This window comes from Ixodes scapularis, unplaced genomic scaffold (assembly GCF_016920785.2).
Source record: "Ixodes scapularis isolate PalLabHiFi unplaced genomic scaffold, ASM1692078v2 PGA_scaffold2__306_contigs__length_199485367, whole genome shotgun sequence".
Taxonomy (NCBI): Eukaryota; Metazoa; Arthropoda; class Arachnida; order Ixodida; family Ixodidae; genus Ixodes; species Ixodes scapularis.
Genome location: NW_024609857.1, coordinates 51,078,375 through 51,106,061, shown reverse-complemented (window position 1 = coordinate 51,106,061; position 27,687 = coordinate 51,078,375). Strand labels below are relative to the sequence as shown.

The following is a 27,687-nucleotide window of genomic DNA, read 5'->3' as shown; positions in this document are numbered from 1 at the left end:
AGTGTCGCCCCATCCTGGCAGACCGACCTTACGCTGTATAAACGCTAAACGTCCATTCTGACGTTTAGAGCGCAGCTCTTAAGCGCCCGTTTTCGGCTTGAGCGGTGTCGCCGTCGGCGTAATTGCGCGATGCATTATGGGAAATGTCCCATAATGCACTGCGCAAGGAGGAGGAGGAGGAAAAGGGAGGGGAGGAGGAGAAAGGAGGGGTATACCCTCCTCTCAGTACCCTTCCCTCCTTCTCCTCAAGAGCTGCACTCCGATTCGGCGTTACTGGAATGTCTTTCAATTTTTTTACATGAAATTTAGCAATAAAAATTTGTTTCAATTTCAATTCCAGAATGCCATTTCAATCAAAAATTTATGAAGCGGAACTTATTTTTGTTTGAGGCTTTGTTAACAAAGCTTTTAATTTGTCCAAGCTTTGAGTATTACAGACACCATCATAAGGAGCTTCCAAAGAAAACACTGTCTTAATGAGCTTTAAAGCTTAGTGACACGCAAATGCTGCATGGATTCATTGCCATATTGTTTTTACAATTATTAATTGGGGAGTTTGTGCTTTTATGAAGAGTAAAGGCATTACTATATGCAAACGCATTGAGTTTTGGAATATTTTCTTTTTGACTCTTTGAAGGATCTGTCACATTTCGGTAGTTCGAAGAGTTTAGATGGCTTGAGGTACTCAGTTTAAATGTGAGTGACTTAAAACCTGCCTGTTTTACCTTTTTTCCCAGATACCGGTGTCTCAAGTGTTTCAATGTTGACCTCTGCCAGAGCTGCTTCTTTTCTGGGAGAAAAACGAAGAGCCACAAAGTTACTCATCCAATGCAGGAATACTGTACCACTGTAAGTAGGATGACCACAGTTTGAATCAATACATTTGGCAGCCCTAGCTGCCAGTGTAACGACTCTAGCAGAAGGTACTAGATGCATTACTCCAAAAACAGCATTGGTGATCACTGTTTTGTTCTTGGATATCACCATAGCAGCTGGATAACTTATTGTTCCTAGCGGCTATTTTTTTTTAGCTTCGTCTGCCTGTTCATTTGAGCATGCTTTTAAAGTTTGCAACAAGACGGGGCAGGGTGATTTTAGGCATAGATTATTGAACTTGGGCAGAAAGTGAGTTTGAGTGTAAAGTCCACTGGGAACCTTGCACGTCGAAAAGCAATCTCAAGAAATAGTAAGAGCAGATGTCACCCAGAGTACTGTTGGGAGGTAGTAAGGGCAGGTGACACCTGAATCATGTCCACAGTCTTAGGCACAGTCAATAGTCACGGAAACAAAGGTAACTCGAACTGTTTACTTGGCAATGCACATAATTCTCTGACCAATCCCGGCGAGGTGTACGTAAAAAAGGGATGTTACTTTGGCAGACAAAGCTGTCATATACAGTACGTGGCAGCCGTACACAGCTACTATTCTTGGAGATGTTAGTCTTAAACCACGCAAAACGACTTGTTTTTTGTTTTCTTTTCCCAAGACGACATCTGGCGAGGACGTGCGAGATTTCACGAAGATCATGAAGAACAAGTTCAAGTCCAAGCGGTACTTTAAGAAGCACCCACGAATGGGTTACCTCCCGGTGCAAACCGTCCTCGAAGGCGACGACCTGGAGAGTCCTGCGCCATCACCCCAGCATACTCTGTCCTCTAGGGACATGCACTCTCGCCTCGAACAATATGCAAACAGGTTCGCTCTTTTCACTGAAGTGTAAAAATTGTGCATTGTGAATGTGTATACAATTGAAGGGCAGTCTGCCTTCAAGAAATGCTCACATTGGTTGAGCACTGTAGAGGAGCAATTTAAGCAGTGCGATACAACTGCTAACCTAAGGGCTGGAATGCACATCGATTGCAGTGGTTACACTAGCAAATGCCGGTGCAATGCTTCTCCATTTTGAAGTTTAACCGCTGTGTTTATTCCTTAGCCATTCTTGCTTTTAATAAAGTAAGAGTAACTGGTTGGTCCAAAGTAAAAAAAGCCTACGCCTTTCATAAATCTTCTTGCATGATTAATTTTTTTTTAATTGTTTTAGTGGGACGAAGGACATAATTTGAGGTCTGATTGTGCAAAAGGTTATGCTTTATTTTTACTTTTTAGATTTTATATTGCAGTCGACTCTCATTAATTCAAACTCGAGGGGGGCCGAGAATTTGTTTGAATGAAGCAAAGTTTGAATTATCAGGAGTTTCTTCCCATAGAGACGCATAGGATGGGACCTGCACGTTAGTTTGAATTAAGAGATTTTGAATTAACGAGAGTCGACTTACAAAGGAGGGACCTCAGTGCATTGGTAGTGTTCTCTTTATGTACCATTGCATTCCAGCAAATTCAGATGTTTCAGCTAGGGGTGTGCGAATACTCGAATATACGAATTCGAATCGAATAGAAAGTTCCCGAATAATTCGATTCGCGAATCGAATTCCTAGTATTCGGTCACTCGAATATTCAATATATTCGGCCAAAGACGCGCGGTCGCCGCGGAGCTGACAAAAAAAAAACGCTTTTCCCCCCCGATGTAAGCGCCGTGATGTTAGACAAACCATGCGAAAAACTGCTCTTGGTCCTACCATTCCACAAAAATCTAACGCACAGGTTAGTAAAAAGAAAAGTAACGAACGCCACGAACTTTATAGTACGCAGATTTACTCATGATCGTGATACAACCTACCCTTGAATCACAACCGAAACATCCCGTTTGCGCCGCTTCCAGAGAGGAATTGTTGGGAGGCCGAAATCCCGCGCCATGCCTAATTCTTTTCACGAGTAAAGCCCCTCGTTTCAAGTTGAAGCACCGATGTAGAGCACACTTGGCGCAATCACAGAAATCGGCGACTGCACGATCACAGAAAGAAAACCACGTTAAACACGCCGATAAAACCAGCCGAGTTATCGTCGTCATTCTTTTGGAACCTCAAGCCGCAAATTCTGATTAGGAACGAAACGGAACGGGAAAATAGTGTGCCTAGATTTGAGAGGGTTTCCAACCGTTCGATAGCCGCGTTTGAATTACGAACTGCGAGAAGGTGACGAAAAAACGAAAGCGTCGATCGGGATCGGGCAGGCAGGCAGGGCAGGGAGAGTAGGCGTCGTCGCCCTTCTGTTGCTCGCCTTTTTCCTCGCGACAACACAACACATGTGCACTTACGACCAATCTGCACTGGAGCCGTCTCCGTGGTTTCAGTTTCGCTTGCTCCCTCTTTTAAATCAAGGCTCTCTAAAACAGGATAGATAGACGGAAATATGGATGCGTAGCGGCAGTTGGACGGTGTCTTGCGCCACCTAACCACGCTTTTTTTTTTCTTACTTCAGATTATATTGTTTAAGCCTGTTTACTAATATTTAACACCTATCTGTTTATTTACGTGAAATAAAACCCCGGGTGCCCTTTTTCTTCCTTAAAATGAAAACCAAATATCGCAAAATGCCCCTTTTCTGAGATATGCAAACATTTATAAAAAAAAGTCGCGGTGTTAGGTTGGGCTTAAAAAAGGCATGCGTGGCTGTAACTTTGGGTTTTTTGTGACGTTTAGGGAAGATAGATTATATTTGTGCCATAAAATGGGATCTTTAGTGCCCAACATCCAACAGACTGCTTTTATTTATTTTTTTTTTTACCAGAATTTTTTTACATTTCAGCTTTTGTTCTGCACAAGATGCATATTCTGCAACAGGTGCATACTCTACACATATAATAAACTCATTCGCAGCACACTTTGAAGAATTCCTACAAATAAAATCACTATTCGATATTCGATTCGATATTCGGCTTTTTTTTCTTGATTCGATTCGGTATTCGATTCGAAAAGTGCTATTCGGTATTCGCACACCCCTAGTTTCAGCAGGTCTCGCTTGAGGTTTGTTACAACGGGCTGATACTAGGTTTAGCAGTAACACCAGTAACATGGTTAGTGAACAAAATTTTTTAAGTGTGCAACAGTTGTTACAGGGTTACTGCTAAGTATCAAAGAGGATGGACAACACAAATGTCATTTTGTGTTGCCTTACTACCACCTTAGCAAAAAAAGGTGATTTTCAACTCAAGTGGAAAATTTATGATCTCTGTGGCAACTTTGAATGACTCTAAGGTGGCCTTGCTGCCATCTCTGCCCTCGGATGCCATTTGATATTACAATGTAATTTTACTATAGCAAAGATTGACTGTAATAGCAGCGATATGAATATATAATTAGGTAAAGAGGAAGTACATTTGTACTGCTGGTACAGGCATTTGAGGTAGTACCAATAGAGTGATGATCTTTTGAAGATTTTTTTCCTTAGAAAACTGACTCTACTAGAGAGATGTTCTACTGTATTCTAGCCTGAGGGAAGCTTTAGTGTGAATGGTTTGCTATTAACTTGCTAGTGTATAACTTGCTATGTCATTCCTCTATTTCAGCAGGTTGGGAGATGTTGAACTTAGGACAAGGAGCAACTCCACTCCAGATTCGTAAGTGCCATTTTGTCAGATGGGAAAGTTTGAGCTCAGAGAGGTACATATCCTCTGTCTTAGTGGTTTCCCTGAAAGAGCATTTGTTATTGTCCCGGTCTTCTAAGGCCCAGCTTGGGACTCGCGAGGAAAAATGCAAGCAAAAGATATTCACTAACGGTTGTCCCAGTCACCATATAAAATTTTCTTGTCACTGTCGCAACTCCAGATATGGTACAGTGTTTCCCTCTGCCATCTAGACTCCTAGAGCATTTGAAGCCCAATCCTTTCTTGCCTTGAGTTTAGCGGTAATGCATTCCAAGTTTCTAACTTTCAGCCTTTTGGTGAGAGTAGTGTTGCAATTTCTTTTTAAAAAAAGATTACATCAAACTAGGTATTGTTTTGAAGGCCATAGCACCTTAAACACAATCACCAATTTGTTCTATTTTCTGCTCACAGGTCTTAAAGACTGGCTCTGAAAATACTAGTGTGTGATGGGATATGATCAGATGACTTCGATGACTTGGGTGTTTGAGTTTGGCGGACAACGACAAACTTGCCAAGTTTGCTACAGTCAAACCCGTTTATAACGAACAGCAGGAAACGCTATGATCAGTTCGATATAGCAAGTAGTTCGATATAGCAAAAAACATTTACGAATTTCCACAATGAGTTCCTAAAGCTTCTCTTTCTTTCTCATCTCTTCACTTCCGCCTTGTAACAACGTGCTATTTTTGTTTTTGGCATGCGTGCAGAGTTTTTTTTTTTTTTGTCTGCACTTCTTACGATATTTGTTTCTCATCGTGGGCAAACGCTTTGGGATGAAAATATTTTTTTTTCTACGCGTGCGTGCAAAGTGGGTTTTTTTTGTTTTCTTTTTAGCTTTCTCCCTTTCTGAATCGCTTCTCTTCGTCCAATTTTGTTCGCAACTTGAGCTTTCGGAATTTACTTTCTTTCCTACTTCTTGTTTCGGGGAGGGGACAGGCTAGAAGACAATTTTTCGCCGCGTTTTTGGAATCCTTCCCGGGGGGGGGGGGGGGGGGGGGGGGGGGGGGGAAAGTTTGATATAGCCGATGTTTTGTTCGATATAAAATATACTTTTTACATGCATTTTATTTAAATTTTTCGTGAGTTCGATATCGACAATAATTCGCTGTACATGGGTTCGTTCTAAACGGGTTTCACTGTACATTTCCGTTTTCTGTCTTTCAAGGAGCGAAGACGAACACCAGTTGATAGCGCAGTACTGCCAGACGTTGAGTGGGGAGCTTCCGGTGTCTATGGTGAGTTGTTGAATAAAAGTTGTAATCCATCGGGAGATCGCGGCTGAAGAAACTTCTTTTGAAATGCCAAACTCTTGCCGTGCGTTTCATCTAACAAAACCCACGACCCGACTTTCTCGTGCAGTGCAACTCCTCTTTGTTCCTGCAACCGCGGAGTCCCGCTCAGGTGATGGCAACTATAGACGCTGACCAGAGGGACGAGCTTGAGCTCATGATTGAGGAACTCGAAGAAGAGAACAGGTGAGCACCTGTTCAGCTGCATCTCCCCCAGTGCAACGTGTACTTAGCCATCTTATGCATGGCATTCTTTTGGCGACAATTAGTTTCTTTTTTTTAAAGAACTTTGCTTACTGGTTGTTTTTTTCTGTATGCGGGTTTTTCATAGCCAAAGATCGCTGTTCGAGCCTTTGTAGTTAGAGGGTGTGGAATAAAGCTTTTTTTTTTTTATTCGGTGTAGATAGAATCTGCATAATGGGATAATTAAGGTAAACATTTAGTGAGCTGAGGGGCTTGTTCCTTCCTCTAAGTTCTTGCTGAGTCTTAATCGTTTTCGCTGTCTAGAACTATGAATTGAGCGTTTCTTTTAGGGTAGCCTTTGAATGGGTAGAGCTAGAGTTTACCGAAAGCAGTTAAGCTTACTCCTACTACGTCTGGGAACATTAGGTTAACCAATGTTCCAGGTGAGCGTTAAAAATATCATTGCTAATAGGGCTGAGTGCAGAGGCATCTTTGCGTGACATTTTTTTTATGATGGTGTCACCCCCCATGCATTTTTCTCCCACCTAGCTGTCTCCCCTCCTCTCCGGAACGCTTCCAGCAACCCTGACGTAGTGCATATGCATTGAGTGCCTTAGCAAACTGTGGACGTTTGTAAAATTTTTTCTTATTTAGTACACTCTAGTTTCGCCAATTTCTTTTCTCTAGAATGAGAATGGCAGGATGCGTCTTTCAAATGCCCGGCCTCTAGCACGCACTTTGTGCCTTTCGCCACGCTCCAGCCGTGCACACATGAACTTGAGATGCACAAACGCCGAAGCACCATTGAAGGTAGGAAGCTTACGCTGCAGGCGTGGCAATCGAAACTCCTCCCTGCTATTCTCATCTTATCGGTGACTTATTTGCGACTCTGACTCAGTATAGGTGGCACCACTCGTTTTCTAAAATGGCGGTTATAATGAGGGTTGGAGATGTGTGCCGTTGTTGAGTCTGTCTAGTGTGCTAGCTTCACTGAGTGACACAAATTATTTCTAGTAATAGGATAAGCTAGGGTGTATGAGCGCAGGTCAGCTCTTTATTCTGAAAACAAGAATGGTGTTTAGCGTAATATTTATGCAAGAATGCACGTTTTAATTCTGGAGCAAAACTGAAACTAACCTCTATTTCGGATTTCATTTCTTGGTATAAGTCGTAATTTCGGATTCTTTCATAACTGAAGATGTGTCTCACTTCGTAATTATTTAGTTAAAGAAGTAGTTTGCGGAAACTTTATTTTGTGACATAATTGTTTGATCCAAGCACTTCAAAATATTTTAGAGATTTCAGTGCCCCTTTAAAAGGCTCTTCACACACCTTAGAGGTAACATAGAATATTGCAGTTGTTGAAAAAATCAGTGCTGATACTTGTGCGTTCTCACGGCCTTTTCTCGCTCAGATAATTGTCATGTAACTGCGGGCGTCTGAATGGGTTTTGGGTATTTAGATGATTAAAGGAGTTGCACAACAATTTCAGTGCTTTGCTTAAATAATTTGGGAGTTGGTGTCGCGACCTTTCTGAAATAAAGAACAAAAAACCGCATTTGCCTGCATGTCCTAGTTTTTATTTTAAAAATGGGCAAAGATTGAGGTTTTCGGCACCTCTCAACTCCTTCACCATCTTCCGAGTCACGTGCGCTGTGACGTCGGTGGGGGTCGCGCGGAGTTCCGGTAAAGCTCTCTCTCTAGAGCCATCAGTGAGCAGCGAGAACTCATCCGCTCACGACCGCGTGACCACGTGCTGGCGCAGCACTAACAATACGGTGTAAAGAGGAAAGTCTCATCCGGGTCCAGCCATCTCCGTCCGGCTCTGCCCCTGGAGCCATATAATATGGCTCTGTCTGCCCCCGTCCCCCTCCGGCTTCTGGTGGCTATTCACAGTAGCAGATAGATGGCGCCACTAAAACTCCGTATAATGAAAGTTTTGTCGATGATACCAGGTTTTTGACGCATTTGTATTTACAGTATGTTGGAACGACAAGATTTATAGGAAGGTTTCCTTTTATTGAGCAGATATTCGCCCAACTTGCTATCTTTCTACAAGACCCCCATTGACATCATGCCGCGTGGTACTCATGGCCGCCGCTCGCGGCTGTAGGTCAAGGAATATTTTAATTTTTGCCTCGCGATTACGGAGCGGATCAGCAATATTTCGAAGGAAGGAGGTGTGTTTTCTATCCTTGGTGACAAGATAAACATTGTCGAAAGTAGAAGATGCCAATTCTTTCAACGCTAAAATCTTTGCACAGCTCCTTTAATTGCTTTAACATTATTCCCAGCACAAGAATAACAGAATAAATCTAATTGTTCAAGTATGCCCACATGACGTATAAATTATTAAACTCTGTTCTCACTACAACAACCCAAAGACTGAATCCAAATCAGACAGCTGAAATGTGTTTTTTGAAGCAACACGTGACGCATAGGACCTCATATTGCATCCAGTGTTTGACTATTTGTCAATCTTGATAACGATGTCGGAGTTTTTCATATGATAAAAAGAAATCAAAATGATACTTATTTTGTAAAGGCTATTATGGTTAAAAGGCGTATTTTTGTGATCATGGCATTAATTGGGGGGGGGGGGGCATACATTGCCACGATCATATTAATATAAATAATATTAAAATTCAGATATTTTAATATGCAACTTTTCAAGCTCTAATATAATTTGTTGCTTTTGATCTAATTTCAAATGCGCGAACAAGTTTGACAACCAAAAGTGTGCTAATTATCATCACTGGTGCCAATCATAGTATTTTTAATTACAAAGGTATAAAATAAAAATAGTCTAAAATCAGTGAAAACATTCTAGCTAATATGAGAAATCCATGTAAAATTACATTAAATGGGTAAAGCATATTTTTCTATTAATGTAGTGACTTTTGACAATTGGCGAAATTTTCAAAGTTGCCGTCAATATTTTCCCAGACCAAATGCCCCAAAAACAAAACATAAAAATATAAAACTTTTTTTTTTATAACATTTAGTTACTTTTTTTTTTTCGCGTCGTCGTTTTGCCAGTCTCAGGCTTTCCAGATGGAAGGAACGTCTACCTGCTTGCACATCTGCTCACTGCAGTACATTTCGTTGGCGTTGGAAGCCGGTGAAACAGTAGTGAGTTTTAGTATTGCATATACGAGTGAATGCGAACCCTTAGTGTTTGTTTTAGCTATGCGTGTTCCACAGAGCGCATGCGCGGAGCCTAAAATTGTGGTCTTGGATTGGAGCATGGGGTTGACGCGCATGCGCAATGTGGAGCATGCAGCTCTAATGCTAATGCACATCAGTTTCGTTTGCTTCTACACACAATACAAAAACTCTCTAATAAGGTGCCATCCCATACCGGCTGCAGCACTACATTGGGGCAGTGAGAGTGTTGTTTGTATTTGGATTTGCAAGCCATGATCATTAGCAGTTCTGCCGTGCCCACTGAGCAGGAGAATTGGGGGACCCTCACTAGAGTGCTTCCTTTTTCCGCCGCAGGAGGGCGAACAACGAGCTGGAGATGCGAATAGTCTTGGCCACCAATGCTCCATTCCGATCCAGACCTTTGCGTGAATCTAAACCCCGTTTGGTCTCTGGTTGCGCAGGCACCTGCAGGCCGAGTATGACCGCCTGCAGGAACTCCAGAGTCTGCACGGGGGCGGCCTGAGTCCCACGCCGAGCCAGTTGGAGGAAGAGGCCGCCCTGAGCCCTGCGAGCCGGGACGAAGAGATGCTGGCCGAGGCCAAGCTGCTGAGGCAGCACAAGGGGCGCCTGGAGGCACGCATGCACATCCTCGAGGACCACAACCGGCAGCTGGAGGCACAGCTGCACAGGCTCAGGCAGCTCCTGGATGAGGCAAGTGGGAGCCACGCCGGGGAAACTCGTCTAGACAGGATGCAACGCCGCAGAAACCGTCTCCACGCTACGCGGGGCCTTGGCAACAATGCCGCCACATTCGATTACCCCTGTTTCAAGCCAAAGTGGGCTTTTTGAGTTTGATTGCTTCTGGTCACTCAATCAAAATGGTTACGTGCGATTAAAAAAGCATCTGTCAAAAAGCTTGTTTATTAGTACTTAAACAATGGGGCAAGTAAGGTAAAAGTGTAAATACATAGATGACAAGATTTCTTACCCCATGACGTGGGAACAACTTAATGTAGCAAGTTTTTACTGGTTGTGCGTCGATTCGGTTTGCATTCTATTTTTCCATCCATCGGTGGCTAATATGCTGGGTAATGTGAAACGTCGTTCTTTCGAAGCACTGACTGCTAGGGCCGTCTGGAGTACCAAGAGCTGCAAGTGGCATTACTAGATTAGCTCATTTCTCAGTTAGCAAACTTCCAACAAGGCACGAACCTCCCTCTCCTTTGCCTTTGCCCGTGTTCGTTACCACTGACTTGCAGTGCCAGTGGTGGACAAGTTTGCAACTTGTCAGAACAAGCCACAGCATGCGAAATGCTTGTGCTTTCATCAGCTGGTGATAAACCTTGAGAAGAGTTCTTGCAAGTATGCATATAAGGAAGTTTGCCTACTGAGAGTGTCTATAATGATGCTGGTTGCCTCTTATGAAGGTAGATAGAACTGTTGTGAGCGTATAAGGTAAATGTTGCTCCTTCATTGTTTCTGACATGCACTTTGGCCAAACATTCACCTTCGAGGTTTTTCGTGGGGGGGGTTTGGTCTCTCTCTCTTCGATGCTATTGGTTAGGTAACGAAAGTAAGGTGAGAGGATGGGTAAGTTCGCAGATTCGTCAAGGTTCGCTGCAAGCAAGAGCCATTTGTAATGTTCTAGCGCACTACTGTTTTGTCTGCACCAAGCATGCTGAGAAAAGCTTCCATTCTCTTCACACAAGCATGCAGGTAGTGGTACTAATTAACGAGGCACCCAGTCAGTAATGTATAACATGCAGTAGCATCTTGTAGCAAGAACCATGCAGCTTCAGGTGACTGGTGTTTAAAACATTACGCACATGTCTTTTGTTCATTACAGTTGATGATACAGTTACTTTTGGCTAATTAATGTTCTTTCTTTTAATATTGCATATGTTGCATTTTGATTACTGACAGGATGAGAACAGCAGGGAGGAGCTTTGATTCACACCTCCAGCGCAATCTTCCTACCTTCAATAGCACATGGGCGTCTTGTGAGCCTCGAGTGTGAACGCGCGGCAAAAACTCGGCAAAAGCAACGAGCTCTGTACTGAAGTCGGGGGGGCATTCGGAAAGAGGAGCACCGCAGTTCTCACCTTGTCAGTGACTATGGTCTCGCTCTACCACAAATTGAGAGGGACCCTTTGTTACTCCATAAAAACAAATGCCAATTGTTTGCGAATGTGCTTTTTCCTTGACTGCAGCCAGCACCCAGGGGAACCTCGTCGTTGTCTCCACACAGCTCGCCCTACACAACGCCCGGACACTCGCTGCCGAGGACCAGGGGACTCCAGCCGGAGCCGATGTCGTCTAGGAACGGAAGACTCCACGACCACGCAGGTGGGGCGATGCTCCTCGTAGATTTGCGCAGATATATACTACCTCACTATACCGTGTTGGGCACGGCACGAGAAGTAAGAGCGGAGAACAAAAAATGCCTTTAGGCTGCCCGCATTTTTTTGTAGCAGCGACGACGACGCTACGACTTGAAATGTCTCAATTGTGCACACAGATGTGTTTTGCCTGTATGGTTTGGCTTTTGTTACTTTGCTCTTGTTCTTAATTTTGGCAATTGCTTTTTTTTTTCAAAAATTGGTTTTCTGATTGGGATTTTCTTTTGAAGGGCTTTATTTTAATGACATTCACATACACGGTGTTGTCCCCAGCTGGCGATTTCAACTCCGACGTACCGTCGAGCACCGCCAATAGCTTGCTCGAGGGCTTGGTAACCCAATTTAAAGCTATGTGCATATACGGGTGCAATGGTACCAAATCAGCTTAGAGAGAATCTTAAGGAAGACACTATAAGGATCCCCCTCACATGGCAAGTATAAGGCTTTAGGCAGCACTTCATCGATCGAATCGATTGCTGGGGCACTGAAACAACTACCTGTTTCAGTTCAGTTCTTTGGGGGCCCATGCGCACCCCCTTTGCAATGGTTGTGGTCTATCACCACCATCTGAACAGAATAGAATTGCATAAGCTTGGGAGTATATACGGGAGTAATATGCGGGAGTATACAGGGGAATATCCGGGGGATATTCCCCCGTAGCTTTGTAGAGGTCTTCTGCTTATTGGATTTAGGTTGGTAGTAGAACCTTTGGAAAGATCACTCGTCAGTCCACTTACTTTCCACTGCCATATGATACATTTTGCATTATAGTATAAAAATTGCTGTGCTACTTTTGACTCTGCTTTTGAATTTCTGTGCCAATTCATTCTTTTTGGGTTGCACTACAGCTCGCATAACAGCACGCTGCAGCGGACTGTTGTACCAGGGAGCTGCTTTTCTGTGTTCTGTTTTCTTTTGTGTTTTACTTATTTCACTGTTTCTTTTCAGTTTCTGTTTCTTCTGTTGCCTCACTGGTACTTTTCTTTTGTTTCAGTCTTCACCCGCCCCTTATTCATTTGCTTCTTTCCAGGCTACCTGCTCGACTTGAATGCTTTTGGCATCTTGAACTTTTGTGTTGTGTTGCATGCAGTGAATAATAAATAGCCTGAGTTTTATTGTTTACATAGATGGGCTGTCGAAACCAGATTTGGTCTTGCTTCACTTTGCACTTGGTTCAATCTTGTGTACACGTCCAGTTTTACAGAAAAAAAGTATTCTAAGTTTGCCTCTATACGAGGCTGTGGGAAACTCAAAACGTTACATGTTCTTAAAATGTTTAGTGCAGTGGGTAAATAAAAGCAAATTTATGCTGTATAGTACTGACTGCTGGAACTGTGACTTTGTTGTCTGAAGTTTATGTGCTTCACTCAAATGAAACCAGAAAGTAGTTTCATAGGACCCAATAACCAGCAGCTGGGTCTATAGAATGTAGACAATGTCTTCAAGATAGGCATGACCCATTTCCAAAAGGTGTGGTTTTGCTGCTCTTGAAAGTGAGAGTGGAGGCTAGGTCTCTGGACACAATTGTTTTGCAACCATTTTGCTTTGGCTTGTAGGAAGCGAGAGATTTTCTCTCTGGGCTGCTATGTGATGCGACGTCTCATCTCGAGCCCGCAAGGACTTGCATTTTTAACACGAGAGCGTTAAGGGGCTTATGTCACAGAAACGTCTATGTCAGTGGGACGGGAAAATCCTGATTGGTCGATAGGGTCATGACGTCACAGCCACATGACCTCGCGCGGGAATTTCAAACACCTCACAATGCACGCATGAAATCAAAGTGATTAAAACATGACACGTAATGTGAATTAAAGGTTGCCACATGTCCAAAACGTTTTCACTTTATAAAGTAATTCATTTGCCTTAAAGAAAACATTTAAAGAATTTTAGGCAGGGATTCTTACCCAAGACCCTTTGGTTGCGATCCAGACACGCTACTAACGAGGCCATACAGACACGCTTGCAGGGCTTGTAAACGAGGGGGAGTTTATATGTCTAGATCTCACGTTCCAATCTCAGTGTCCTCCTGTAATTTTTAAGCTCCTTCTTGAAGATTTTAAGAAGGTCATTAATACAAAACTTTGTTGATACATTTTGTGGGAACATATGATCTGAACGTCTGAATCTGCGATCCGGGAAGACACAACAACCAATGACGCCCTTTGGCTAGGCTGTACACAAGACAGAATGCAGATGTCACTTAGCAATTTATTTCACATATACTTCCGAAATTGTGCAGAACCGCTGTAATTATTTAATGTAATTTTTTTTTTTCTGGCATTGTTTTTTTATTTATTTAGGGACTGACCTGTAATTCTAACCGAAGAATGTCAACTTTTTTGAGTGATCGAAATTTCCAGGTATATCAAACTAACCTATATGCTTCTCCGTGTTGCGTACTGCTCCTATAGTCTCAGACGGGATGAAAACTCAAAGGAGGTTGTTTCGCTGTCCCACTTCCTTTGCAAGTTTCCTACCTTCGGTAATGCTTCGGCACCTCGTGTAACTCGAGTGTCTGCCATCAGCACAGAATGAAATGCGAACGCCGGAATGCATGGCCTCCCGTACGGGTGGCACTTGCCAGCGAAAGGCAGAAGCATCAGACGCGCCAAGCTAGGGTCGAGCATGTCTCAGTAGGATCCGTACCATCTCTCCCCAGCGTTTTTTCGCTAGTTCCCAGGGGCTCTCGGCACGTGCTGGAAGCCGGGCACTAGAAAGAAGCGTCCTGCCTTCCTTATCCTGCGCCAACTATAATGTGCTGGTGTAAGGTGGTGAAGCTTGATGGGATCAACATGGAGACCTGTGGTTTATGTGATAATCAGGATATGTTATCAGAAGTAGGAGGCAGTCTTGTCACCACAGCTGCCATTTAACCATTTGCCAAAGTGTCTCCTTGCAGCTTAGTAGCTCGCTGCTCTTGATATTGCGACAGTGGCGGCTGATTGTCCGAAAATTCGGACAATGACGTGGCCAGTGTGGTTGACGAGCGTGCTTTAGCCATGGGGACAATGGACACCGTCAAATTAAAGTTCTCGTTAATTTGTAAGCGAGTTTTGATTTTCCTCGAGGTCATAAGTGTCGAAATGCGGTGGAACTATTGGAACCAGGAGACCCAAGCAGAACAGAAGTGTGTGCGTAGAGAAATAGACGGAAAAAAAACAGGCTGTTGTGAAGGCATGAATTCCTTGCAGTCCTCATCCAAGGTCCTGTTTACCTGGGCAAGCAAGGTGCAGAGGGGCAAAGATGTGAAAAAGGGGGAGGCGGGGGATGCAGAGCAAGAGGAAGGGGCTGGCCACAGCCAACCAGCCCAGCTTTTCGCGCTGGTTGCTTCAAATGGCACTTTTTAAATGTAAGAACCGGGAGGTCAGACGTGACGAATAGAAAATTCACCCACATATTCCTAGGCGAGTTCAATGGGACCTGCGTCTGTGGACCATAACTGCCAGTAAGATGTATGAACAGGTAATATATGAACAATGTTTTGCTGTAGATGCCAGCAGACACTGTCGATGCGAGCTCTGAGACCGGTATGTATGTATGGCTGGCTGTCTGTGGCTGTGCTGAGGTTTTATTTTGGCCATCCCCAAATTTTTAAGCGACCGTAAATGATTCTTTTAATATGCCTCTTTCTCACTAGATCTTGCGTTTCGACCTAGGATAGATCTTCAAGTCAGTGCTATACATGAACTGGGCTCGGTAAACTTCAAAGTTGATTGCTTTTGTCACATTTGTATATGCGATGGCTTTTTGTCAGGATCATTATTACACTACTTTTACTGACTCCTTTGGAGAAAGCTCTGCGATGCAGTGGTTCTCGCATATCTGGAAAATAGCATACCTTTGACTGACTGATGGTATCCATTTTAAAGTTTTGATCATGCCTAAAAGTTGGAAGGGCCAAAACAAAACATTTAATTCACGACAAAAAAAAAAAAGAGCAGAAGGGTGCAAGGGGAGAGTGGACAAATTGAACAGACACAGCAGTGTGCCTGTTCAGTTGTTCTATTTTCTCAGCATTTTGAATATACTTTTGTTTCATTGTAATTATGGAAATGTGTCAAAAATGCTTGCATCAATGCCTTTACATTTGCTGAAAGCATTGGATTTTGAAAGCCATGATTTCTTTCGTATCAGTGAACTGACAGCATAGCCAATTTCTCTTTTAGGCATCTCGATGGGAGTTCATGCAGGCAGTCTGCACCACACAGCTATCTCCGGCCTGTACGGCCGAGGCGGCATCGTCGACTTCAACGACATTGGCAGCGAGGACGACGACTTCGCCAGTGCCGAGCTGGAGCGGAACTTGCACTTGTGATGAAGCGTCTTGCATAGCCCCTTTTGTGATTCTCGTTTCAGGATCTGTGTCTGCCCCCCCTTCCCAAAGCAAACTGACTTTGAAATTACGCAATTGTGCCGTCTGCTCAGTTTAATTACTACTCGGAAAACCTCTTGTCTTCTCGCAACCATTGCCACCACTGTTTCTGCAAAGTATGTCTTGGGAAGTGGGCTCCGTTGGCTTTAAACTTCCCGCGCCAGCGACCAACTGGCCACATCGTTCTTCCGGACTGCTAAACGGCGGCGATTCGCCCAACTAAGAAGTACATCTCCGTTGCATTATTGTGAAGTCCTCACCTAGTATGGTAGTTCTATCTACGAAATTGAATCCTCTCTCAAACTCATCAAAAGTTAGCAAAATGTGGCCCTGGAACCTTTTCACGAAACCACCCTTGCATTGCATCTGCGATTTTGCAGATTAGCAACGCAACCCGACTTTGGGACATGCGTTGGAATATTTGTGTTGCTTGGGGTCTTTACCGTATATAAGGTTTTGATATTGAGGGAGGTGGTGATGACTGACTGGAGCTTGGCAGTGTGTGCTTCTTGGCATGATGTGTTGTGAACGATATGTTCACTCAGAGTTTCTACAACGAGAATTGGAAAGGAGAGAAATGCTTCAATGGAGGTCTTTGTGGGGAAGACAGGAATAGCCCCCAATGCTCGGGGTGCAACCGAATGTTTTTGCATCCTTCATGTTTGACCTGGTGTAAAAGTGCACTGGGTGTCTGAATTGCAGTCTAGGGTTATGTGCCTTACTTGATGTACTACTTTAGGTCTTAGTAGGTAACTGTAATTACTATACTATTTCCCTGTGCACGTGCTGAAGGCACAGCTTGCAAAATTGTTCCGATGTTTCTCAAGGAAACTGTTTCATCCTTTCCATGTTTCGAGTGTATTAGGGTAAAACATTCAGCCAAGTTAGCTTCAAATTTACTTATATTGGTTGGCTAGGTCACAGGAACGACACTTGCAAGAGGAGGTTGTGGAAAGGCTTTAGCTGATGCTGCTAACTGTGTTCGATGTAAACAAGCAGGGGGGTGTGCTTTTTCTGCCCCCCTTTCTTGCACTCGGGCAAATGACTCATATTTCCTTGTCAAACTGTTTGTGGTGGCGTGGACTGAGTTTGTGTGCTTTGCAATAATTCTGCATAGTATGTAGCGTTTTTGGTATGTACTGCTAAGGTATTTAGGAGGCAGCATTTTGTAACTTTGTACATTGATTATGTGTGCCATCCTGCATGTATCAAGGTGTGTACCTTTGGGGTGCAGGCATACCTGCATATTTCATTTTACATTTGCCAAAATGTGCAGAAGAACTAGGAAATGATTCTTGTACAAAGTAGATGCTTCGATTTTACAGAGACAGACATGTATCCTAACTGTTTCACCTTAGTGTTTTTAAACAGTTTCATTAAGATGGCCAAAGACAAGCATTGTGCTGGATGGTATGCTCTACTTGCCATTTTTAGAGTTGCGTTTATTTTATTGACAAGTACAGTACTTGCATAAAAGTGCAGAGTTTTCAATTCTTGCTAAAATAGCTAAACAACAACCTATTTGCTGATTCAGATATCATTCTACTCTCAGGCACATCCATGTTCTCATGGCTTTAGGAATAGGAAGCTGGGTTAAAATTTGGCCTCAAGAGAAGTATTTTTTATGGATTTAGATACCTACCTTTTAGAACTTTGTTTTGCATCAAAACCTTGTATAATTCAAGTTTTTTTCTGTCTGAGACTGGCATGTTTCGAGTAGGTGAGCTAGCACTCAATTTTGCAAAGTGACTCTTGTGTTACTGTAAGGAACAAAAAAGTAGGGATTGTTTTTATCACTAGCCAAATTAAATCAGAAAGGTAAATTGTATTTTTAAGTATCATGTTGTGAAACAGTTAGCTGCAAGTTTAGGTTATTTTTTAAACATTATTGTTTGCAGCTGTAGTCTTGCGCAGGACTTTGGGTATCAAGACAACAAAAATTTGGGTCTAGGACATTTTGTTACGGGACCTTTTGCACATTTCGGTGCAGACGTTTCAATGTGCGGTCGTTTCGGTACCTGGCATTTTGGTATGTGGTTGCTTGGTTTGGTAAACTATCAAAAAAAGAACTTTTGTTTGTGGCCTTATCATTATAGTAGATAATTTCGCTTCAAAACGAACTGACAAAATGATTTGCACAAAAAAGATTAACAAAAACTTTTTCGCTTTGATGAAGGAGACACTATAAGTCTTCAATTATGCGAATACTCCACAGCATAGCTACAAAAAAAAAAAATGTGGAAAGCAAAAATATTAAAATAGAGGGTCTGGAACCTATATATTACATACACAATTCTGACATACCTTGTCCACATTTACTCGATGCTTGTCACGTTTGAACCGTTTTAAACGGAATAGTCTCTGTTTGCTAGGCAGAGAGGACGCCGTTGCCGAATATCCGACGCATAAGCAACTTGATGTTTAAGTGACTGACAGAAAAACCAACTAATACTCCTGCAACCCAAGACAAAAAGCAAGTGTCAGAAATCGAACAAAGAAGTTGAATTTATTCACGCAAACGTTTACATGAGATACTTTTTGCCCTTTTATCCTGTTATTCTGTACATAATCAATTACACTAAAGCTGTAACTTTACTAAAGAAGCGACAACAATAGTTCTACCCTTTTCAACAAAAGCACAAGAACCCACCATTTTGACCAACACCTGTATGCCCTTATGGGGCCAAATGCACAAAAGACTTTTTCAAAGGGGACGTTGCGAAATATGATTTGATCTCAAGAAGGCAACATCCGGCGATGCCCCAAAATTCCCGCGCACCAAAATGCCCAGTACCGAAACGACCATGTATCAAAACGTCTGGCATCGAAATGTCCGCACCGAAACATCTGGTATCAAATTGTCCGGTTCTGCACTAATTCGGCTAATGTTGTCTTTCCCTGGAAACAGTAAGAAATTTGTTTTGAATGAAGAGCTATATTATGAGTTTTGCCTGGTTTTCAAGAGTGCTTTGTTTTTCTCAGTCAAGAACACATGTTCTCATTTTTTGCCAAGGCTGCTTGATTTATCTTGAGATTACTTTTATGGTTTATATATATATACCGTAAAATACCAGGCAAAGGCCCACTGAAAATTTAGAGATAATCACTAAAAAGTGGGGGATGGGTGCTTGTCCGGTCATCAGTTTTACAAATAAAGGTACTGTGCCTATTTTCTCGCATCTTACAAATTTGGGAATGGGCGATTAGTGTGGAATGGGGGGGGGGGGGGTGCATTGTATTTCACGGTAGTAGCTGCAGAATTTATGTAACATCAAACAAAGCAGTCCGGGTAAATTTCTGGCATACTATATATATATACAATGGTCATGGTGGCGGGGGCCGAAGGTGTGGGTATAGAAGAAAAAACGAACCCTTAGTGAAAACAGCAACAACGGACGATTTAATCTTCGACGTTTCGGCCGGGGTCCGGCCTTTGTCAGGAGTCCGGCCTTCCTGACTCCGGCCGGACGCCGGCCGAAATGTCGGAAGATTAAGTCGTCCATTGTTGCTGTTTCCACTAAGGGTTCTTTTCCTCTTATATATATATATATATATATATATATATATATATATATATATAAATGTGGAGAGAGAGAGAGAAGAATGTCTGGTGTGACACGACTGAAAAATTATTTGCTTACTGAAAGAAGAATCTCACAATGTGGAGCCATCAGTATAAAATCAAGAGATGGAATGACACTGCTTACTTCACAAATCCTTCTGACCTTCCATAAATGATGTCTTCAGTTGCAACACGTAATCGCAAGTAATAAGGTTGTGCTTCTCGAAAAAATATGCGGACAAGGAGGTATACACGACGTTTCGGGCAGACGCCCTTCTTCAAGTGATAGACGCGAACGACGGCAAGAAACAGGCAGGGGTCGGACACATCACGAAAATAGGGGTAGGTACCAGAACATGAACAGTGATGGCAATTTGCCACATGTGCAATGGCTGTCTTTGTGCTCATATAATAGGGTCTGTACAGAATACATTCCACCCTTGACATGTGTGTGTGTGTGTCTGTTTGGATGGTGCCACAACACTTCTGCCAAGTTGTTTTTTGTTTTTTTTGTTTCATTACAAGCAAACCTATTTTGTCTTTTTTTAGGCCAGCCAGATGAGAATGGAATTCAGCCATGCCCCAATGAAGAATGAGGATGTTGAACATGCATACTAGGTTTTTGAACAGGTACTTGTGTACAAAAAGCACAGTTGTTCGATGGCTCATCAGGCTCAAGATGCTGGCTTCTTTGATATGTTAGTTGGCATACATACCGCAGGCTTTACTCCCATCAACATTTCCAGTTGTTTAGACTCATTTGCATCAACCTGTTATTTTTGCTCCTTTGCATTTAGTAGCTTGCGCAGCTAGTTATTCCAGGATATTGGCTTGGTGTTATGTGTAGGCATTTCACTCATAAAAACATAACTTCTGCCATTCCCTCAGTATTAAGGTGCCTGCTGCCATTATTATCATTACAGGTTTGACTAGCAATGACTGCCTTGTGAGAGGTTGTACTATTTATGAAGCTGCTCATGGTGAGAACGATTCCGAAAAGTGTTCCCCTCTGCAGAGAGTGAAAATGTATTGTCGTGTAACAGTTAAAAAGCAATAACCTTCGAATATGTCTTAGATGTCCCTGCAAAAACATACATGGAGTTTCTTTTTTTCATTCTTAATCTGATTGAATGTTAAAACGCAGCATCCCTAATGGAGATAGGAAAACTGTAGTAGTCCCAATATACATGGCACATCAAGATTGTAACTATTGCTACAGGTTTGTGGTACAAGAAATGTTACGATGTTGATATTTGTTACAAATGGCAGCATTTGATGTATGTACACGATAGAAGACAGCTGTGAGCTAGGGACAACTAGTGCTGCATATCATTTTCTTTGGCTTAATGGAAACATCAGTGCCAGCTCAGTGATATCTGGACTATATTTTGTATTTGAACTGTATTGCACCCTTTACATATCATGCATTTCTGTTGCGTGACTTTAAGGACTTGGTTCGAACCGACAAATGTGCCATCACAGGGTGCATGTGCTGGACGCTGTGAAGTGTTCCACGGAGAAGGCGACATTCTCGTAGGTCTTAGACAATTGAAATGTTACTGGATGTGCTTGGGGCATCCGCATGTGTTCCTCCGTAAAACTTCTGCGGCTTGTTTGTAAACTGACAATTTCTACTCTTTGTAACCTGTACATACAGAGAACGTCGCTGTAGAAGGGTCATGATAGACGCACGCACTGGATGCAGAACATGTTTGTTGACATGTATAAATGTTTCTCCAGTCACGAATAACTAACACCTCAAGCATAAACTAGTGTAGCTTCTGCAATTTTCAGCTCGTCAAAATACTACTAACATGCGGTTGATGAACCAGAAGAAATTATGTAATAACATATTGGCCCCCGGAGCCCTTGTGTAAGGAATGGATGGTGCGGCTATGACATGTTGCCATCTGCCGTTTGCCTGTGTCATTTTCCTGTTTGAGCAGCCCATATGGAAGACCATAGCATTACCTCGCATATCAAACTTCCAATCATGGTGGCCATTTCATTTGTGCTGCATTGTCCAATGCAGCTTGTTTTTTTTTTTCTTGTTCATTCTATTTGCACTGTATAACTCTGCAGGTGTATAAGCATACGCGAAAACTTTTTATGGCGACGACAAGAAATAAATGATGCAGTTAGATGTACCGTGTGTGGTGCACCTGATTTTTGTTGTGCTTGGCTCGCTGCGTGGCTTCTTAGGAGGGGAATGGCTACAACAAAAAGGTACTGTATGTCTTTTATTTCGGAAAGTAATTTTCAAAAATGATAAAGCAATAGGACATGTTCATTGTTAAAGGGATACTTCAACGAAATTTGAAATATTCCCGTCGTGTTCAAAAATAGGTTGAATATGATCCACAATATCCGTAAATGACAATCGCGCGTTTGTGTTTTGAGCCTGGTGGCTGTATTTTTCGTTATAAACGGGCCACTCTGGCAAGCGCTCGGAGAAGGCCCAGCGGAGACCACGTGACATCCAACGCAATCGTGACGTAGGTCGTCTCAGGACGAGCAAAGCTACGGCGAGGCTGACGTCGAGAGGATGGCCTATAGTCGTTCCAGCCACCGAAGCGGCTGCTTTTGTACGAATTTTGAGTGACGGGTTAATCTTCTGTAATCTTGTAGGGGGACAATAGCAACTTCTGCGACACACAAAAGGCATTCTCGGGAAGACTAGAGTGCCTTCATGTGCGCTTTGCATAGAGTGATGCCAACTGCCTGTTTCCCTTTCCCACACCCTCTTCCACCGCCATTTTGCTCCTCTCATTGTTTCCCCGTGCGCCGGAAAGTGGCCTTTGTGTCCATCGGTAATCCCATCCAAGGGGGAAAAAGATAATCCTCCCTCCGTGGGTTCCACAACGCTGCTCCGAACTTCTGAGATAAGGTGCTTGTTTCCGGGAGGGTTATAGGCCCCACGGATTATCGCCGAGGAACAAAATGGCTGCTGGTTTGTCGGCGAGTGGTATTACAAAAGGTGGCATCACCCTAGCAAAGCGCACATAAAGGCTCCCTAGGGAAGACTGGAGTTCCTCCTGCCCCTCTTCTCTCGTCGTGGCCGGAGGCGAGACAACCTCCGTCACTAGCTGTCAAGGTTCCTAGACGGGCATTACAAGCGAGGTGTTAGCGACATCCACCAGGTGCTCTTTGCTAATCGTTTAATTTCTTTTAAAATTCCTTTTCGTGACTTTTTTAACAAGATATTGGTATGTTCGATGTGATGCTGCTCCTTTGAACACGTATAGACCGAAAAATGAGCGCCGAAATTTCGTTGTAGTATCCCTTTAAAGGCGGTGGCAGATTTAGAGGGGAGACCGTATGGTCCTGGTCTCCGCGTGTAAAACTTTATGGTGGGGAAATGCGAAGGTTGTTCTCGAACATATGATGCGCTAACCCTCCTCCCCCCCCCCCCTTTTTTTTTCTGGAAATGCCTGCACCTGCTAATATTATCATCATCATAACCACAGACAGTCGCTGTGTCGCAGACAACGCCGACGCTATCACTTCTCTAGCTTATCACCGCATCGTTACCGTGCTCGCTGCATACCTGTAGCGATATGGTGCGTATTTACTGTGTACCGCAGTGCTCGAAGCATGCTTTTGAACCGTGTATAAGTTATCGTCGGTTTTCTGTCGGCAGAAAGCTTTAATCGTCGGCTCTGGGGCAACGGTGCACTCGATGACATGATCGGAGTTGAGCACGTTCTCTCCTTCAATAAGGCATCACTTGCTTTCGTCGATGTGGCCCATGATTGTCGCGAGAGACGGTAGCTGAAAAGTGAAGTGAGCATTTTGTGAATCATTAAAAAGAAAGAAAAAAAAAAGCTCGAGGTACGCCTAAGCACTTCTTGGGAGTTGTGAATGCGAAAGCATGCAAGCCGCTCGTCAGCTCCCTTTTTCGTCTGCTGCGTACGTTTCGTCGCCGGTCAGCGCATGCTTCCTGGTGACCTTGGACGCTCAGCGCGCAGCGGCCAATAGGAGCCCCGTCGACGCGCGCCAGCCAATCCCAGTTGAAAATTTCCATTAAGTTCCAATTGGAATTTTCTTATTGGTACCAATTGGGTTTTTGGACAACCAATTGGTCACTGCCCATGGGAACTAATGGGAACCATTTGGAACCTATTCAGGTTCCAATTGGAAAAATAATTCTAATTGGTGAGACCCATTGGCCAGTGTGCTTCCAGTTGGAACCCACTAAAACCAATTGGTTCCAGTCAAAACCAGTTGGAATTCCAATTGGATATATTAAGTATTTTTAGCTGGGATGGAACCGAAGGCGAAATCGCGGGAACTAATTGCCGTTTTCGAGCTTCAAACTGATGACGCCAGCTCGCCCCATGGGACAGTTAATGCTTTCGCATTAAAACGCGGACGCCGCGCCGGCCACGCACGATCCAGCACACCCGGCCGACATGACGCGGCTGGCCCGGCACTCCTGCACGTGACCACAGTGGCGTCACTAGGGTCGGCGCCGGCGGCACCCAGGGTGGTGGTCTGCCGCAACCCCCCCCCCCCCTCCCCTCCCCTTTTTCACTGCCCAGCTGCACCCCCTGAGCGGTGCACCCGGGCCGGTCCGTCCCCCACCCCCTTCGTGTGGCGCCACTGACCACACGTGCTTGTGTGCTTGTTTTGCCTTCCAAGAACGCAAGAGGGAACTAGAGTACTTCTAGATGCGTTCAGAAGAAAATGATAGTGTTGCTTCACGAGCCTTGCGTCGTCGTCTTCCATGGCAGCGAATTCACTAATGACTGCAGTCAGAGGGTTTGTTTGTCACACAGCGTTAGTTCTAGAGGTGGCCGCTCGGGAGCGCCTCTCTTCGATCTCCTCTAAAGCCCCTCGATATGTTTTCGTTTGTCTTTGCAAGTAGCGCCAAATGCGCGAGCGCACGTGGCCCAGGTCTCGAGCGGCCCTTGGAAGCAAATGGCGGCGCAGCACTGATATGAGCGGCCCTTGGAAGCGAATGGCGGCGGAGCACCCGCTCGTGGCACGTGTCTTGCGCATTTCCACAACAATGGTTGGCGGTACTTGTGAAAACACCTTTATAAAGGGGCTTTAATCTCCTCCCCTTGCCATGTTTTCTGTATATTTGGATATACCCCGGAATGCAACCCTTGAGCCGGTTTCGTCAAAATCGGGGGAAACCGAAACACCTTGACTTGGAAATGCCCCCAGCAAGAAAGCTCGAGCTTCAGGAGAAGAAATCTTCATTAACAGGTTTGTTACATACTGATCCTAAACAGTCTGTACTGTACTGTCTTCGAAGCTTCGGTTTTCTTTCTTTTTTTTCTTTTTTTTTTTTTCTTAGGTACGCGTAGCAGTGCGTGTTAGATAAACTATAGTTCACACAGAAAAAATGAAACCACTGAAATGGACGAGGGATATATTTAACTCCCTTTTCAGTGAGTTAAATTCAGCTATTTTTACCTTTTCCTATTCAGTCATTCCATGTCAAACGTCCTAGGCGTTGTGCACGACCGCCTTCGATTTCTAAAAAAAAAAAAAAAAAAGATATCATGGCCTTTTGTCGCATTGTCCGTAGCCATGCCCTAAAATATTTTTGACAAAAAAAAAATTGATTGCGTGAGCGCGGTTTTAACTTTTAAAAATAGCGTGAAACTAGGTAAACAATCGGCTTTTTTATGAAACACCCATCAATATTTTTTCTTAAATCTGCACGGCTTTCGACTTGCAATGTGGTTGAACTTGTGCAGTTTTGTTTCATTTAATTATTTTTTAAAATTTTTTATGCTAGTTATTTAAAAATAACTAATTGTTCCGGTGATTTCATATAACATAAAAATTAGACAGCGCAAAGGTTTGACAAGGGACAGAACATGTAGACAGGACAAGCGCTAACTCGCATGATATTTATTTATTTATTGAAATACCTTAAAGGTCCTTCTGGGAAGGACATTGCATAAGGGGGGGGGGGGGGGGGATAAGTACATCATATATGAAACACACAAAAATAATAAAATAAGAACATGCACAGCAGTGCAAACATATAAAACATCGTAAATCAAGCAACAAAAAATAATCTCTTCCACAGTATTGCCAACATACAAGAAGTCGCGTCATACAATGCCTAAATGGCTGCTGATAAGCGAACGAAAGCTATCAGGGTTAATTTCGGTGACGATGCGCCCTGTTAGATCATTCCACCACACTGCTGTTTTGGGAAAGAAGGAATACAAAAAAGAAGAAGTGCGGCAGGTGGAACGGTCAATCTTACATGAGTGATTAAGACGAGGTGTAACGAAATGCGACTGAGTTAGGGTGCCTTGGCTGAGAGATGGTGCATAGTAAATGCGATGAAAAAGACATAAGCAAGAAACTTTGCGTCTTAAGGCCAGTTCTGCAAGGTCGGCTTTCTGTTTTAATAAGGTGACGCTGGAATGTCGAGAATATTCAGAAAAAATAAAGCGCGCAACACGGTTTTGAAAGGCTTCTATTTCGGTGATCAAATATGCTTGGTGAGGATCCCAGATGCTCGATGCGTACTCAAGTTTCGGCCGAATCAATGAAAGGTATGCAGTTTTTTTTAAATGAGGAAGAGCACAACGAAGTGTATGTTTTACGTAGCCCAAAGAACGATTGCACGATGATAACAATGACCGAATATGTACCTTCAAGGAGAGATGCGAGTCGACGTGAACACTTAAGTATTTATAAGAGGAAACAGACTCAACAACGTTAGAATCAATAAAATAGTTATGAGAAAAAAAGGTCTCTTTCCTAACAAATGAGATGAGTTTGCATTTAGAAGGGTTAAGCTCCATGAGTCAAGTCGAGCACCACAATGATAGGTTAGTGAGGTCATGTTGTAGTTCCATGCTGTCTTCTTCGTTAGAAATTTGCCTATATACAACGCAGTCGTCTGCAAAAATACGGATGCGGGAGGAAATACATGAAGGTAAGTCATTAATATATATTAAGAAAAGCAAGGATCCAAGGACGGAGCCTTGAGGAACACCCGAAGACACAGGAATAGAAGTTGAACTATAAGAGTTCACGACCGTGTACTGACTTCGGTCAGAAAGCCAGTCTTTGATCCACAGGATGATGTTATCATCTAGTTTTAGATGGGTAAGTTTTTGTAACAGACGTTTATGTGGGACCCGGTCGAACGCTTTGGCGAAATCAAGAAAAATAACATCAATTTGGTAACCGAAGTCAATAGAAAGATGGATATCATGGATGAATCCTGCGAGTTGAGTCTCGCAGGAATGACCCTTCCGGAACCCATGCTGGTAATTAAAAATTGATTTCCCTCTAAAAATCGGATGATGTTCGAATGCAATATATGTTCAAAAATGTTTGAGGCTATGCTTGTAATGGATATGGGCCGATAGTTTAAGGGGGAGCTGCGTTCACCCGATTAAAATAACGGGACAGTTTTACCGACCTTCCAGTCATTAGGAACTGAATGAGAAAGCAAAGATTGTGAAAAAATTGCGGACAATATGACACCGGAAACTGTTTTAGTATTCATTAAAACCTTCGAATTAATTTCGTCTTCACCACTCGAAGAAGAAATATTCAAGTTATCAATTAGTTTTAGAACACCAGATGAATTTATCGTTATACTTTCCATTTTATCATGTTCAAAAAAACGTATCCAAAATGGGCAGGGCTGTATTCTCAGATGAAAATACTGCAGAAAAATCAGAATTCAAAACATGAGCACTTTCTAGGTCAGATAATGAATTTCCCGATATATCAATAAGATTTAATGCGTCAGCCGATTTAGGATTTATTACTGTATAAATTTTTTGGGGTTTGTACGCAACATATTGGGGAGAGTGATTCGGTAGTAAGAATTTCTAGTTAGAGCAACTTTTTGCTTATATTCTGTTTCGCACTCATGGTATGCAAGCCAGTCGGAGGGACTGTCACGGCACCTGGCACGCCGGAATAGACGTTTTTTCCTATTCCCTAGGCGCCTCAGGCTTACATCATACCACGGAGAAACATTTGACGTCTTAATGAAAATAACAGGAATATGCTTATCAATAAGATATTTCACCTTATTTTTATATAGCTCCCAGTTTTGCTCAACTGTGCGGCTTTCAAAATTGAGCAGGAAAACCTGTTCATAAAAAAGTGCCAATTCGCTGTTTATTGCATCGTAGTTAGCACGGCCATAACTTCCAATGGGTTTACGAATCGTTTCCTTTCTTGTTACTGGCAGAATGATTTGCGCAAACAGGACGTTGTGATCAGATAACCCTGGAAGGGTAGTAATTGGATGA

The 27,687-nt window shown here is 43.2% G+C and overlaps 1 protein-coding gene across 1 annotated transcript in view; it reads left to right on the top strand.

The window, feature by feature from the left end:
* LOC8023908 (dystrophin) overlaps window positions 1-21,587 on the top strand; it is a 502,903-nt gene extending 481,316 nt beyond the window's left edge. The window contains 9 exon segments of the mRNA XM_040499676.2: window positions 738-849; window positions 1,487-1,695; window positions 4,409-4,456; window positions 5,649-5,718; window positions 5,843-5,958; window positions 9,564-9,813; window positions 11,313-11,390; window positions 11,392-11,448; window positions 19,985-21,587. Coding sequence (XP_040355610.2) covers window positions 738-849; window positions 1,487-1,695; window positions 4,409-4,456; window positions 5,649-5,718; window positions 5,843-5,958; window positions 9,564-9,813; window positions 11,313-11,390; window positions 11,392-11,448; window positions 19,985-20,053 — 1,009 coding nt within the window. The 3' untranslated portion in view covers window positions 20,054-21,587.
* Window positions 21,588-27,687: the final 6,100 nt, after the last annotated feature.